Below are 16,738 nucleotides of genomic sequence, written 5' to 3'. Positions count from 1 at the left end.
ACAAAAATCCATTCCCAACCAAGGCACCAAAGAACCATATTGAACACACACACACAAAAATGTCATAAAAAAACCAAAACCCACAACTAAACAAAACCAAGCTATGGTCCAAAATTGAAAAATTATTTCAACAATTCAAAGAACTGCAATTTTGCAGATCATCCGGTGAAAACAGATACGATTAAGTAAGTATTCTTACATAATTTTCATACGTAAATGTACATAAAGTCAAAGGTTAGTAAGAAAGTTGGTTGTAAAAGGCTTACAGAGCCTTGGTTCTAGTCTGAGCCACAACCTCCACACTGCTATTTTTAGACCAGCAGCTGGAGTCCCTTGAGCCCAAGTCACCTGACCTGGGCTTTGAGACTCACTACGGCAGGCTTTTTATTTCTTTGTAGACTACCTTATGGCTCAGGGTGGGAATTTGGTATAATCCCTTTGGACTGAGGCTGATGGGATAGCTGATCTGGATTAAAAACAGACTCTCCCAGAACCAGGATCAGGTTGCAACTAGTGTGGACCCAATACAGACAAAAGGAGGCATGATTTGTGAATTGCGTGCCATAATTTTGTTTTTTTCTTTAGTTTGCTTTTGTTTCCAAGAATAAAATTCTTGTGTCCAGTTAAAAATGCTGTGGATTTATTCTGAGCCATTTAACCCTTACTCTCAGTTCTACAAGATGACTTCCTAAATAGAATCCATAGAGATTTCCTAAATTAGAAGAACTGTAAGATACCTTGAAAATCTGACTATACAATGTCTTCCACCTCACTGATTTCAAATTAACCATTTATTTACACAGTGCTCACCCCTTCAGTCTTCTGATTTTACAAAGATTAAATTCCTCCATTCAAGTTTTTAAATATGTAGTCTTCCAATTAACAATACACAGCTGTTGCATGATGTTCTTGTTTAACATTACCTGTTCAACAACACAGCAGTCAGCGTTGAGCATTCTGAATAATGGGTTATGTTTAACAACCCCTTACACAACAGTAAAATGTGTAGCAAATTGATATGCTAATCAGAGTAATTCATAACATGAGCTACAGCTTATATGTTGGAATGCTAATGTGCGATATTTAGTCCCAAGACTAAACATTTTGAAGAGCTTGTGCAGACTATAAATTCAGATCCTTATCTCCACACCAAAAAAAAGCTACTTAGGACAGTCCAACTTTGATTCCCTGAGTCACTGTTACCATTCAAGCTGGATCAGCAGATTAAAGTAATTTTTACGGAACTTCCATCAGCAAAACATGCACAGTTACCCTGTGTGTGAACCAGTATCAATGCCCAAGTGCTTAACATTTAAGATCCCATCTTGTAAACATTTATGGTCTTAAGTTACTGTATTTCATTTATGTTAGAGTCATGCAGTTAGTATTCAGGATAGATAAAGAATGTGAACAGTCACATTGGCCCTGTGTTGATAGGCAAAAGAGGTGTGATTATTAAACAAGTTAGTTCTACCTAGTTACAGAAAGGTAGCCATGTTACTTTGTATCTTCACAAAACAAAAAACAAGCAAACAAAAAAAAACACCCCTGTATCACCATAAAGACTAACAATAATATTTATTATCAATAGTTATTCTCCAGATCTGAAGAAGTGGGTCTGTCCCACGAAAGCTCATCACCCAATAAATAATACTGTTAGTCTTGAAGGTACTAGAGAACTTTTTTGTTTGTTTTCTATCTCATTATTTTAGCACTAGCACCTCAAGCACTCCTTAGCTCTCTGAGCCATTTTGCATGCCAAAAGCTCTTTGAATTCCTCCATTCCACCCCACAAGCTCTCTGTGTGCCAAATTTCTCCTCCACTTATAATATATATCGGCAACTCACCGACAACTCCCCCAGCATCCCTCTGACAGGGGTTCTGTGTGATCTTTCATGTCCCATCACCCAATGGCAGGGTTCCCCCATTTTTTCTTCACAACAAAGGCTCTGGCCACCCCCATTCTGTTACCCCAATATTAAAGGTTGTGTGCAGCTCCCCATTCCCAATCCATCAACTGTATGAGAGATAAATCATCCAAGATGTCAACAAATTAAATTGTCAAGATATGCATGTATGAGATGGAGTATTCTGCTGGAAAATGTTAATGGCTGCCATCAACCAGCTGTTTGATCTATAGATGATTGTAGAGGTACTTGAAACTGTAGTAGTGCTAAACAGATGGCAAGTGCTTCATGTGTACCTCATTTCTTCCTAAATCAACAGAGTTCTAGACACCGATGCTAAGACCATTTAATTTCAGAAAGAAAAACTACACAAAAATCAGGATATCAGATAAACAAAAATTAAAAGATTTGATACCAAAAGTGAAATCTCTGCAAGTTTCATGGAAACTTTTCAAAGGCACCATAATAGAGGCTCAACTTGAAGTGTAAAACTGTAATTAGGAAGGATAAAGGAATATGAAGAACAGGTAGCCAAAAACTCAAAAAAGTAACAGCAATTTCATTAAAGCACACCAGAAGCAGAAAGCCTGCTAAACACCCAGTGGGGCTACGAGACAATCAAGATGTTAAGAGAGAACTAGAGGATTACAGTGTTATTGCAAAGAAAATAAATTAATTCTTTGCATTGGTTTTCATGGCTGAGGATGTGAGGGAGATTCCCAAACTAAAGCCATTCTTTTCATCTGACAAATCTGAGGAATTGTTCCAGATTGAGATATCATCTAAGGTGGTTTTGGAACAAACTGATAAACTAAGTAGTAATAAGTTACCATGGTAAGATGGCGTTCACCCAAAAGAACTCAAATGTGAAACTGCAGAACTATTAACTGTGGTTTTTAATTGGTCCTTTAAATCATCTCCCAACTGACTGGAAGATAGGTACTACGACACCAATTTTTAAAAGGAACTCTAGAGGTGATCCCAGCCATTATAGGGCAGTATGTCTAACTTCACTACTGGACAAAATGGTTGAAATGGAGGTAAAGAACAGAACCGTCAGACATACAGAATTTGTTGGTGGGGGGAAAGATGACGTGGTTTTGTAAAAGGAAAATCACTCCTCACCAATCACTTTACACTCTGTCAGAAGCTGGGAATAGGCAGAAGCAGGTGGATCACTGACAGTTATTGGTTCAGTTCATTTCCTCAGGAGCATCTGGCATTAGCCATTGTTGGAAAACGGTATACTGGACTAGTGGACTTTTGGTCTGACCTCAGATGACTATTCTTATGACCATTCCCTGAAATTTATCAAATGAAGCTCTCAAAAGTTACCAAATTACAAATAAAAGAAATGCCATCAAGCTGAGCATGAAGCCTTCACAACCTAGGCCAAATGATCAGAAAGCTCTTTTTATGGTTGCTACAATACAGGACCATATCGTCTATCCTTGTGTTAGCCTGACAGCAATAAAAGGAATTTTCTATCAGATTAAACTAACATTATTGAAAAACCACACCAGTTTTGCCAAAGACAGCGTCACTGACTTGACTATGACTGCTCACATGATTATAGTAAAGCATGTGCATAAGTGCTTGCAGGATGTGGGCTTCACAGACAAAATATGAACAAAGAATGGAAACTGAATAACAAACAAATCATGAGCCTGTGGTGGAGAGGCATTTCTAACTAGCTCCATGTTTTAAAACAGATACCATTTTTTTCAAATGGAGGCCTAAAGTTCACACACAGGCTTCAGGAAGAAATACATATTTAAGGGGGAACTTGGAGGACAATGGGACACAGCATAAAGGAGCATGTTCTGAAATGGAACATGAGAGCATCCATTTTGTTCTATTCCAAAACTGTAAGTTTGGTATTTTAACTTCCACCAATAAGAAATTTTTACAGAAGTTTTTAAACACCTGGCTTTTAAATTTAGCAAGGCTTTGCCAAAAGGGAGAAAGATGAGAATAATATAAGTGCTTGCTGGACATGCACTATTTTATGAATGAAAGCAAGGAAATGAAATTATCTATTTGTGTTAAAAAGCTGACAACTGTTGACACCACAGTAGCAGTTACTTAAAGCAGATGGGAGTGACAACAATTAAGATTTCCTTTCCATTCTTCTATACTCGGTACTCTACATTTCCCCCTAGCTCCCACTGTGAAACCTTTACCAACTCACATATCCTTCCTTCTGGTCATACATTGTGTATCTTCAGTGTCAGGAGAAACAAGTAACAGCAAGTCCACTCTTATCTACATAGATTCTACCCTTTGCATTTCACTTCATCTGGGTTTTTATCTTCTTTTTTCACTGTCACTGTCAGCAAATCTTGCAATAATCTTATAAACCACTGTAAGTCATATTACTTTCCCCATAAAAACTTACTAAAAATACCTGCAAAATGAGGTAGACCTCATAACAACTGAAGTGGCAACAGTCAGTAGAATGTTTGCTTTTAAAACAAACATCTTAAGTACTCATTTATTATCATCAATTAATTTACTGTAAGTTGGGCAAAAAGAGACTGGTGGAAGGCAGAGGCTGAGTATTTCAGTAATTTACCAAAGCCCAATATAAAAGAAGGCTAAAACTCAGAATAAAAATTTTGAACAATCATAAGGGAAATCTAATTCAAACACTTCTTAGGGACTGAGCAGCAATCTGAAAACAAAGGCTTCCACAAAGTTTTAAGAAAATGGAGAGAGAAGATCCAGAGTCATACTAATTTAAACTGCAATCTACAATAAAAGCATTATATGTTCTCTACTACCCAACCCTTGCTGTCTCAGAGTGAGACTTGTTAGAACTATGTAATAATGAAGTAAAGGTGGTAAAACAGAACTAATAAGTAAATTAGCAGCTATATAAAAACAGCCACTTGACATACATTAACTAAAGCTTATTTACTATTCGCTCATGTTTGAAGCCTACCACTTCACTGTGCTTCTTAATCGTATATGTCACCCATTTAAATTAATTACGGGACTCAAACATACTGTGTAGTGAATTCATTAAACACCTTTTACTAAGGTCAGGTCTGAACAAGAATCTTTTGCCAATACAGTAACTCCAGATAGTAGAGTGATTCATGTAATTTTTACTCACAAAAAAACCAAACCAAAACAAAAACAAAACACATACTGTTAAGATCATCATACCAATGCAGTTTGCTATATGCAATGCCAGCAACAGGATATATTTGCCAGAAGTGCCATCTACCTTCTTCTAGTGTGGACTGGAAATTAGTGTGGTCCCTCAAATAATACACAGAGAAATTCAAAAATGCTTTGCTGAGAAATAGTACTCATCAAATAAACTTGCATAGGAAATACAGAAATAATTGTATGACCTACTAAGTAGAGCTGAAGTGTGCTATATACTAAATTTGTATCCAGGCTATGAAGCATGTGTGATGAAACTCCCTTCATGAATGAAGTATGGATTTGCTGAACAACATTAAAGGCTTCACCTGAAGGCAACTGCTATTTAAAATACTAACTTGAAAATCCACTCTAGAATGTCTCAAATGCTTTATAGATGTTTCAGTATGCTACACTCTGACCCTACTGTTGTCACACAGAATTTAACTTTGACAAAACACACAGTTTATGTACATAAGAACAGCCACGCAGGACAAGACCAAAGGTCCATCTAGTCCAGTGTCCTGTCTTCTGTCAGTGGCCAGTGCCAGGTGTTTCAGAGGGAATGAACAGAACAGGCAACCACCAAATAACCCCTGCTCCCCATTTCCAGCTTCTGGCACAAGCAGGGTAGGGACATCATTCCCTGACCTTGCCGGTTAAGAGCCATGGACAGGGATTTGTCCTACAGGAACTAATACAGTGTTTTTTCTTAACCCTGTTATATTCTTTGTCTTCACTACATCCTCCAGGGTTCCACAGGTTGACTGATGTGTGAAAAAAATACTTCCTTGTGTTTTACATCTGATGCCTATTAATTTCATTTGGTGAGCCCCTGATTACTACACTATAAGGAATAAATAATACTTTACACTGGTTATGATTATATGGACCCCTATCATGAACCCAGTCTTAGTTGTCTCTTTTCCAAACTGAAAAGTTCCAGACTTATTAATCTCTCATCATAAAGCAGTAGTTCCAAACCTCTGATCATTTTCTTGTCCTTTTCTCAACCTTTCCCAATTCCAATATGCCTTTTTTGAAAGGGGGTGACCACCTCTGCACTATTCAAGATGTGGATGTACTACTGATTTTAAGTGGTAGTTCTATATTTTCCTCACTTTTACCCCCCTTCAATCCTCACATGCTACAAAAGGCAAGAACACTCTTAATGCACTAGTGATCCATATTTTGATGGCTCTACATCTTTCATCAGAATATTTTAAATTAGTATTCCCTTCTCCTTCACCCAAACTTCACATTTCAGCCATTATTTATATAGTGTCAGACGTGCAGTGGGTCCTTTCAACACAGAACTAGGGTTTACTTTAGCCCTGTTTAGATATGTTTTAATTTTTATGCAGGTTACTTTAAGATTTGAAAACGAGAATGTTCCCTTCAAGTGGGCTCCATTTGACAATGACCCTGAAATTTCCTACGTAAGAATTTTACGTAAAGAATTTTATTTTAAAGCTTTTGCATAAATTGTACCTTAGTTTCCAATTTATATCATCTCCTCCCTCAATACAACAATATTTAACAAGAAATACCAGCTACCCTTTACAAAAGATGAGGTGTACCAGGGAATGCCAGCTATTCACATTACACAAGATGAGGTGTATCAGGGAATTAGAAGGCTCTTCAGCTTTCACAGTGTTTTTATAAAAAGCTGAAAACTGAAACTGGAAAGTGAACTACATGCAATAAGCAGACTAAAAAAAATAACACTTCATTCTAGCAGTTGCATTCTGCTTTTGTCTGAACTTTAAAACATTCAGCCTTCAGAGCAAAAGCCTCTTTTGGTTCTAACTAAATCCACAGAGAACAGAAAGAAGAAAAAAATCAAAGAAAAAAACTGAGAAAACAAGAAATATGATGAACATTGAAAGAATGTGCAAGAATATCACCATGACAAAACAAGATATAAGCAAAAAAATGACATATTGAACACAAGTGAAACATAATACTTGCATATACTTCATGTTGCCATATACTATGTAGCAGCTTTCAGACAGATCAGGACAGAAAAATCTCTTACAAACAGAAGATTCAATACTTTCATTCTTTTATAGGAAGAACACAATGAAATAAGAACTAATAGCTGCCTAGCAAGATACAGTTTACACTAAATTCAAGGGCCAGGCTAGTCCCTTAACAAAAAGCTATCTGACCTGACAGGATTAAAAAAAAGAAACCAACCAACCAAGCAAACAATCTCCCCATCCGCCCCACACTGCATTAGTTGGTGTAACTTTATGAGCAACAACTTAAAGTGGAAGAGAAAGACTCATTAAACAAGAGACGTGTGAACCAGTGCAATCTTCTTGCAAAGAGACACACTTTACATTTACAAGGTTTTTACTATAAAATTTAAATTATGATGTACTTAATTAGCCAAAAAGTCACACAGACAGACAAACAAAGATAAAACAATATCGGTACTGCACCAACTTCACACAGAAGAGTTTTCTGTAGGCTCTAAAGCTTATCTTTTTCACCAACAGAAGTTGGTTCAGTAAAAGATTGTCTTGTCCACCATGTCTTCCTAATATCCAGAAATCAAAACAGCTTCAACACTGCATACATTTACTTTAGTTAAGCATATGCAGCAGAGCAGACTTCTCTAAAGTTTACCTTTGCAAACATTTTCAAATGACACAATGAAAAGGTTCCACTATGAGAAAGCTACACTTCTAAGTCAACAATTTTTTCTAGCAACTAACATGAAATTAAGGCTCCAGAGTCAGAGCTTGTTTCCATGAAGAAGAAAAAAATAGCTACATGAACTCTAGGCCCTGGAACCACAGAAGTAAATTCAAATGCATATCTTACCTGCTTGGTTTTCTTTCAACTTCTTTGGTAGCTTTAGCTTCCAATTCTCTGGAACAGAAAAAGATATTGGTTACCATGTCAACAGAACAAGAGTACAAATATAATTGGGGTGGGTTTAAAAGACACACTGATCCCCACGTGATGGTTCCTCACCGGGGACATGCAAGCAATGATCTCTGAACACTGGAATCCACAGATTTTATATTTGAATGGACGGAAATAGGGATGGAGCAAAAACATACAGACACCAATTAATCTGTTTTTCTCACACTCCCTTAAAACCTTCTGTTAAGCCACCAAAAGTGTAAGAGCTGTTTCTATTAAAAAAGGGACAAGGAACAACTATGCTTAACCCTGTTAACCTAACAAGAGACAGAAGGCAAGATATAAGCAGTAAATGCCACAGAGGCCTGACTGTGAAACAGGGACAGAAATTAATGATATATGAACACAAGAGATCAAACCTTCAACTCTGGAAAACTAGATGCTGGGCAGGAGATTAAAACCAAACAGACACCAGCTCCATTCTAGTCAGGTGTCTAATGCATTTTATCCCACAGTAACCCAAGGATTTTTTAAAGCAGTTTGACAGCACTTGTTTAGCTTGTGCAGAATTAACTACCAATGCACGGAACTGCGTCTAGGGGGGGCCAGCCTGGCCCAGGCTGGGACGGAGCTGGGGAGCAGAACACCACTCTCTCCCCCGACTACAGCCACACTTTCCGCGGGGTTGGGAACCCCTTCTGCAGCATGAGCTAGAGAGACGGCCATGGACTTAACCAAGTGACGCCCAAGCCCCCGCTGCAGCTGCAGCAGGGACGAGTTAACTGGAACCAACGGCAGCGCAGCCCGACTCGGGCCGGCACACAGGAGGTTGGGAGGCGGACACGGACGGCAGCTACAACTCCAGGGCCAGAGGGGCGCATCAGCCATCTGCCCCCGTGGCTGCCCGGCAACTGACTCCGAGGCCATGGAATAAACGAAGGGCGTCCAGCTCCTCGCCTCCCGCCAGCTCCGCGCTATTCCCCGGCGCCCCCAGCCCCCATCTCCGCGCCCGTGCACGGCCCCGCAGCCCCACACCTGCGCACGATTCCCCGGCGCTCTCTAACCCCCATCTCGGGGCGCCCCCAGCCCCCCATCTCCGCGCCCGTGCACGGCCCTCAGCCCCACACCTGCGCACGATTCCCCGGCGCCCTCTAACCCCCATCTCGGGGCGCCCCCAGCCCCCCATCTCCGCGCCCGTGCACGGCTCCGCAGCCCCACACCTGCGCACGATTCCCCGGCGCCCTCTAACCCCCATCTCGGGGCGCCCCCAGCCCCCATCTCCGCGCCCGTGCACGGCCCTCAGCCCCACACCTGCGCACGATTCCCCGGCGCCCTCTAACCCCCATCTCGGGGCGCCCCCAGCCCCCCATCTCCGCGCCCGTGCACGGCCCCCAGCCCCACACCTGCGCACGATTCTCCGGCGCTCTCTAACCCCCATCTCGGGGCGCCCCCAGCCCCGCGCTATTCCCCGGCGCCCCCAGCCCCCCATCTCCGCGCCCGTGCACGGCCCCCAGCCCCACACCTGCGCACGATTCCCCGGCGCCCTCTAACCCCCATCTCGGGGCGCCCCCAGCCCCGCGCTATTCCCCGGCGCCCCCCGCCCTTCCCCAGCGCCGCGCCCCCTCCGCGCCCTTCACGTTTCCCGCCTCTCACCTCATGTATGTAAAGTGCTCGGAGTCCGGCCCCGGATGGCCGCGACCCGGGCCCGACGCTGGCTCGGCGACTCTCTAGGAGGCCTGGGCCCGGCACAGTGGAGCTCGGGGGCCCGGCAGCTCCTGCTGCAATGTCGTCGCCATTTCCTGCCTCCGTCCTAACCTGGCCGGGTCCGGTGCTGGCCCGCCGCACCGGAAGAGAAACTCCCCTGCAGACATCACTTCCGGGGCACCAAATGCTCCAACATGGCGCCCTAGCAACTAGGAGGGCAGTGACCGCCCTTGCGCCCAACTGCGGGGGACGCGCCGCGGAGCCGCCGCTCCCCCTTTCGGACAGCCGTCCGCGGGGGGGTGGTTCCTGACATCACGACCGTGCCGTGCCGTGCCGTGCCTGGGCCCTCCGGGAGGGATGGCCACGCTGGCAGAGCGGCGCAGGAGAGCCCCAGCGGCGGGCTGTTGAGCTGCGGCCAGCCGCGGAGCCCCGGCCCGGGTCGAGAACAGGGCACCGGTAGCGAAGGCCCCAAGTGCGGGGCCAGAGGCCGGGACCCTGGCGGAGGGCCACACGCGGTGCAAAGAACCCCCACTTCCCCCGCCCGCGTGAGGCGCCCTCCCCGAGAGAGGGAGACGCCTCCTAAGCCCCGTACCGCGGCCTGAGCCCTGCAGCCTCGGCTCCCCCACACTACACCACAAAGAGCGCCCTGGAACCGCCTCTCGTGGCGCCTGGGCTGCAGATAAAGGGTTTGCGGGCCTCAAGCGAAGTGTTAGGAGTGTGATATAAATCCCACCCGCCCCTGCCTGCCACTGCTTCATACCCTGCGCTGCCACGCCAGCACATTCTCCCAGTGTAGACAGGACGGCCAAGTAGTCTGACCTCCCAGATCCCCTATTTCACCATAACATTACAGTACCACACCCCACCCCCTTACAGTGTGAGCTCCATGGTACAAGCCCCCCATCCTCAGTAGCTAAGCCAAAGTGTACCCCTTATTTGAATCCCTTCACCTTAACCTGAGACTTGAACTGCTCTTTCAGAGGTAGGTATGGAAGAAGCAGCTTTTTCACTGGCAACTGTGAGCAAATATCAATTTCACTACACACACAGCCCTGAAAAAATAGTTTCATCAATGGTAATCATAACTTACAGAAAGGCAAAATGAGAAAAATGCTGCTTGAAAACTTTAATATTTACTGTATATTTTGACACAGAAGGTAGAATTAGAAAAAGAGCAGAGGGCAACAAAAATGATTAAGGGTATAACACTATAAATACTTTCCTATGAGGTGATAATTCCATTGGAAAGGGTGGGGAGAAGCTTAGAAGAGAGATGACTAAGCGTAGACACAACAGAAGTATACGAAATTATGGTGTGGAGAAGGAATAAGGAAGTGTCATTTACCTCTTCACATAAAAACCAGGAGTCACCATGTAAAATTACAAGGCAGCAGGTTTAAAACAAACATAAAGCAGTATTTCTTTATGCAATGTACCACCAACTGAAATTTAATGGCAGGGCATGTTGGAAAGGCCAAGAATATAGCTGGGTTAAAAAAAGAGTTAAGTTCATGGAGGACAGGTCTTTCCCTGGCTAGTAGCCATGAGAGTCAGGAACAGAACCTCATCCTGTAGGTGTCCTGCTAGAGACTTGGACTGGACAAGGGTTTTGGTAATTACTCTGTTCTGTTCATTCCCTCTGTTCATTCTGCATCTGGCACCAGTCTATATGAACCAATGGTCCTTCCCAGTATGGCCATTCTTAGGTGGACACTTTGTATTGTAAGGGTTATAACATTTTAATTTTTTAAATCTCAGCATCTACTGTCATCACTAACTATTGTCTGACCCCTTTCTAATTTCCTGCAACTGTGAAAAATCAATAGATAAATGTAAAATAATGCTTAAAATAAAGATTGACAGTAAATGTTGAAATTATTTTAAAAAATCTAATTGTCTCATGTATAAATTACACACAATGCATGCAAAAACTCCATTTCCAGGGCATGAAACCCCTACCATGAAAATCCTTCTTATTTATGTACATAGGGAACATGAGGCCTGCCTAAACTGCATCCGTATGAGACCTGTGGAATTTGTATCACCATATTCAATAGGTCAATATCACAATATCACCATATTCAATAGGTCAATCCCAGTTTTGAATGGGCACTGGCTGGAGTCCTGCATCCTGCAGAATCATAAAACTGCCCTGAAGTACCCTTGGGACACAACCATCTCTACTGCAGTACGAAAGATGCCATGCTTAAAAGATCATATAAAATATGGCAACTCTGTATGGAACCATAGGCGCCACCATGGACAGGGGCTTTTTCTCTTAAAAGTCAGTCCTAAGCCCATGTAAGTTTTGATCTGATTTTTCAACATCATTATGTTACATAAGTGGCTGGACTTGAACAGAATTCCAAGTCATGTCTCACCAGTACCCCACACAGAGAGACTCATTTTCTGTAGCAACCTAGGAAGATGCAAAGGAAGTAGGTATGAGAGTAACAGCACACAGCGTTGCCATACAGAATTTTTTCTGACCATTATTTTATTTTCTAGGCACAGTCAGTGTAATCAACTTTGTATTAAACGAAGAGAAGAAACACATTTTTAAGAATTAGTATTAATTTACTCAATAAGCATCAGATGTAAGCCATCTGCAATCCCTCTAGAAAGAAGAATGTAAGGAACAAGAAGTGGTTAATGTAGTTTTGCAAGAGACTGGTAAGTAAAATAGATAAAAAGATTGTGCTAGAAATGGAAAAGAAGCTCACCAGCATAGACTCTATTCACTACTCACTCTGCATTCTGGTCATTCCTGAAGACTTTTCTGCCACAAATCCTATTACTGACACTAATTAGTTATTCATATTACTACAGCACCTATGAGCCATTGTCATGGGCCAAGATTCTATGTTGCTAGCTGCTGTACAAACACAGAAAGATGCTCCCTGTTCTAAGGAGCTTACAATGTAAAAATAAAACAAGAAGACAAATGGGAAAATGGGACACTATTGGTCAGCTTGAAAAGCAAGAGTCTTCCCCCTAAGCAGCCTATGCATTGTCAAGTGTTATTTGTAGAAACATCATGGAAAAGCACACATTTCAAGGACAATAATGAGGTGTCTTTGTGGATGCTCATAAAGAGCTCCTTCCAAGAATCAGAGGCACTGGGGAATGAAGCACAGAGCTGTTTGTTTAAAATTTTAACAAGAAAGTGACAGAGGATGACATCATGGGCCATCCAAAGGCAAGAGACGGGATCTTGGTAGTCAGAGATAATAGACCGGTGATAGACCATGAGGGCCTTGAAAGTGGGGCTAACCAGTTTATTTTAGACAACAAAGGATGGGGAATCAGTGTACTTACTGATATATTTGATGAGCAGTTGGGACCAAATAATACAAAAAAAGTGATAATTTAATATTACAGAGATATAGCCAAGCACCCCTTTTGACTGTACTACTAAAATATTACATAACTTCCTCCATTTTTGTCAGTTGTTAGATTATGTGCTCCTTAGGGAGGAACTATGCTTTCTTCATTGTTAGAAGAGTATCTCACTCATTGTGGGCATGAACTTAAAAAGTGAAAAGCGTATTTAAATAAATAATAATACAAATAAGAATACAGAGTCATCTGGGGCTCGGATGTAGAAAATAAATAATGCAAAAAAATGGGTAAATTCATCCAAGTATAACTGCACTCACTTCAGTGGAGTTACCCCAGAGATGAATTTAGGCAAATGGTGCTAGTCAGAGGGATTAAGAGGAATAAAGAGAGTGAGAGAATTAGAAAACAATAAGGCCAAAGGAGTATTGGGGTTATAGTGGATAGCAAATCTGAAGTTTGCAGTGCAATACAACTTTTGATTGCATTCTCGAAGGCACCATGTTATGACACATATTTTTATTTGCAAATGACACTGTCCTGGCCTGCTGTGTTTTTAACCCAGAATACTGGAGCCGTAAGAATCTGAAAATAAAACTATTTAAAAAACAGGAATTATATGACTTTCCTTTTCCAAGCCCTGAAAACATAGTAAGGAAACAAAGAACACAACTAACAGCAGGAAATGGATTTAGAGGGATTTAATATTTACATTCTATTACTGTACTGCCTAGAGGCCTATTGTACAAATACATAGGAAGATCGTTTCCCTTCCTATATATACACAGATGAGTGCATCTGTCCCTCCGCGAGTCAGTCCATCTGTGTGTCTGTTTGTTCAAGAACTCCTCTTGAATTGTAACATCTAGGACCACCAACTTTGGTATGCAGTTTCCCCTCAGCCTACCTTAAAGCTAAGTCAGTGTTTGGTTGTGCCAGGAAAATGGGAAGTGCATGGAATGGGAATGTTTTCCAGAACATGGCAAGGGAGGGGGCAGAGAGGAGGGATGCTATACTGCAGAGTGATCCCGAGGGGCAGCCACACCACCAAGAGAGTGGCCAGCTGGGGCCCGGGCTTGCTGGCTACTGGACCAGGTAAGTGGCCCTCCTGCCTCAAACCTCTCCTTTCTTAGCTCTTGGCCACAGCACCAGAGCAGGGGAAGAGAGAGGAAGAAAGCCCCACCAGACAGGGAGGAGAAAAGAATGGAGAAAGCCCTGCCAGACAGAGTGGGGGCTGGAAAAAGCCCCACTGGATGGAGAGGGGAAGGGGAGAAAGCCCCACTGGATGGGAAGGGAAAAAGCCCTGCCGCAGCCCCGAGGAGCCACAGCCTGCCCCATCCACACTGTCAAACTGCCCAGCATGCCCACCCTGTGGCTGGCCTGTGGACCTCCATTTACATCCTCTGCACCAGGAGCACCACCAGGGCCAGCCTATGTGCCCTCCTTCACCCTGGCCCACTCTGGGCTGCCCCCAGGGAGAAGTCTCTGCCCTGAGCACCTCTTCCCCAAGCTCCCCCTTCTCCCAATCCCCTGCCCTGATTCTTGCACTCACCCGTGCCCTGAGCTGCTTCTCAACCCATGTCCTCAGCCTCTTGCCATGAGCCCCCTATGCCCCCAAGACCCTGCTCTGATTTCTGCACCCCTCACACCACCAGCCTGCGGCTCTGAAGGTCCCAAACAATGCCAGATAAGTCTTCTAGTAGATTAATTGAGGGCCCTGATCCTACAAGTTATTATGTGCAAGCAGACCCAAAATGGATGGGAACCCCCTGTATTTCAGAGGTCCATTCATATGTAGTATCTTGTAGGTTCAGCGCACAGGAAGACAAGTGATATATGCATGATTGGGAGAAAGAATACAATCAAATATGTTCAGTTTTTATACATACACAAAATTGCAATTAAAATATTATAAAGCTTTCACCAACCAGCCTTATCTACCCAGCATTAACTCGTTAAGTTAACATTAGTCTATATCCACAATGGACCGGTATCCTCCTTTCCTTGCAGAAATATTCAAGTTAGGAGCAGAGGAATTTTCTCCCAATGTAACTCTGCTGTTACTCCAACAAAAGAGCTGGTGCAAGCTTCGCAAAAGACAGGCTAGGTTTTCTTAATGCTCTCTCTTGTTTTCGTTTCATGGAAATTGTATAAGCAAAACTGCGCTGTTCGATTCTGTTGAGAGTCAGTTCCAGCCAGTATTTGCCATCTGTCCTCAGCTACATAAGAATGGCCATACTGGTCTGTCTAGCGCAGTACCGTCTTCCAACAGTGGCTGGTGCTAGGTGATTCAGAAGGAATGAACAGAAGAGAGGAATTACTGTGTGATCAGTCCCCTCTTCTCTGGTCCCAGCTTCCTGCTCTAACCAGTGGGACAGGGACACCTACACCACGCGGTTCTGTCGCTGACCATCTTGGCTACTAGGTCCCTTATGGGCTATCTTCCATGAACTGATTTAATTCTTTTTTTAGTCCCTTTGTAGTGTTGGCCTTCACAGCATTCCCTGCCAATGAGCTCCACACGTTGAGTGTGTGTTATGTAAGCCGGGCTTCCTTATGTTTGCCTTAAAACTACCACCTATTAATTTCATTTGGTGACCCCAGGTTCTTGCGTTATGTAACAGGATAAATAACACTTCCTTATTCACTGTCTTCATATAATTCACAATTTTACAGACCCCATCTTAGTCCCTTTTAGGCACCTCTTTTCTAAGCTGAACAGTCAGTCACAGTCTTTTTGATGTTTCCACCTACAGAAGCTGATCATTTTTGTTGCCATTCTCTGCACCTTTTCCAATATTAATAAATATTTTAAAAGGGACAACCAGACTGCATGCAATATTCAAGGTGTGGGCCTAGCATGGATTTACATAGATGCATTTTGATGTTTTTGGTGTGTTATCTTCCCTTTCTCTAATGGTTCCTAATCTGAAATTGCAGAACTGCTAACTGTACTGTGTAACCTATCACTGAAATCTGTCTCTGTACCAGGCGACAGGAGGAGAGATAATGTGATGCCAATAGGGCCCAAGGGTGACTAGACCTCCTAGACATTACTGTACTACAAATAATTATTAATAATGAGAACTCCAATCCAAGGGTGAAAATCCTGCCCAGTGAGTTCTGGCCAGATCATTTCATGTTCCATTGACATGATTAATTAAACACATCCTTTCGGTCACTGATCCCTCCACACACCTTCCCCTAGTCTCTGCCCAGTATTGCACTCCAGCTGCCACCTCACCCCATGATTCTGACCTGACACCTTGATGGAGACACATGGTCCTTCCTTCTGGAACTACCAGTGTCACTGTCTCCTTCATTAGGATGTTCACATAATGTAACCAACAACAAAAGAAAAATGCAGAAGATAAAGGAATGCTCTGACTAGAAATAGTTAAAAACAACCTAGCATCATTTCACTGTTTCCCCCCACCTCCACCCTTTCCCTTTATCGACAATTTGCTGCCAAGTCTTCATACAAAGTGCGGGTTTCAGTGTGACGTTGTAAAGACAACATGTTAGAAAATACTTTCTACCTAATGTCTGGGGAAAATAAAACAAGAGGCTCCTTTTATAAGTCAATGTAAGAAATGCAGGCCTGGGAATGTGGTGAATTTGCAGTCAATAACCCTTTGCTGCTTGTAACATTCAGCATCATTACACAGAATGAAAAAGCTGTCATGAGCAAAACAGATTGTTTTCAAAATTGCACTTGACTTAAATAATCCAAATTAGCTGATCTGACAGACAGAGG

The 16,738-nt window shown here is 42.9% G+C and overlaps 1 protein-coding gene across 9 annotated transcripts in view; it reads right to left on the bottom strand.

Annotated features, from left to right (window-relative positions):
* TNRC6A (trinucleotide repeat containing adaptor 6A) overlaps positions 1-9,753 on the bottom strand; it is a 79,500-nt gene extending 69,747 nt beyond the window's left edge. For all 9 annotated transcript variants that reach the window (XM_075010452.1, XM_075010453.1, XM_075010454.1 and 6 more), the window contains exons 1-2: positions 9,592-9,753; positions 7,894-7,941 (exon numbers count right to left, since the gene is read on the bottom strand). In XM_075010452.1, coding sequence (XP_074866553.1) covers positions 7,894-7,941; positions 9,592-9,596 — 53 coding nt within the window. In that variant the 5' untranslated portion in view covers positions 9,597-9,753. The remainder of the gene's footprint in view (positions 1-7,893; positions 7,942-9,591) is intronic.
* Between the last annotated feature and the right edge of the window lie 6,985 nt (positions 9,754-16,738).

Source organism: Carettochelys insculpta, chromosome 16, assembly GCF_033958435.1.
Source record: "Carettochelys insculpta isolate YL-2023 chromosome 16, ASM3395843v1, whole genome shotgun sequence".
Classification (NCBI taxonomy): Eukaryota; Metazoa; Chordata; order Testudines; family Carettochelyidae; genus Carettochelys; species Carettochelys insculpta.
Note: the sequence above shows the minus strand (reverse complement) of the source record. Positions and strands in the feature narration are given on the sequence as shown.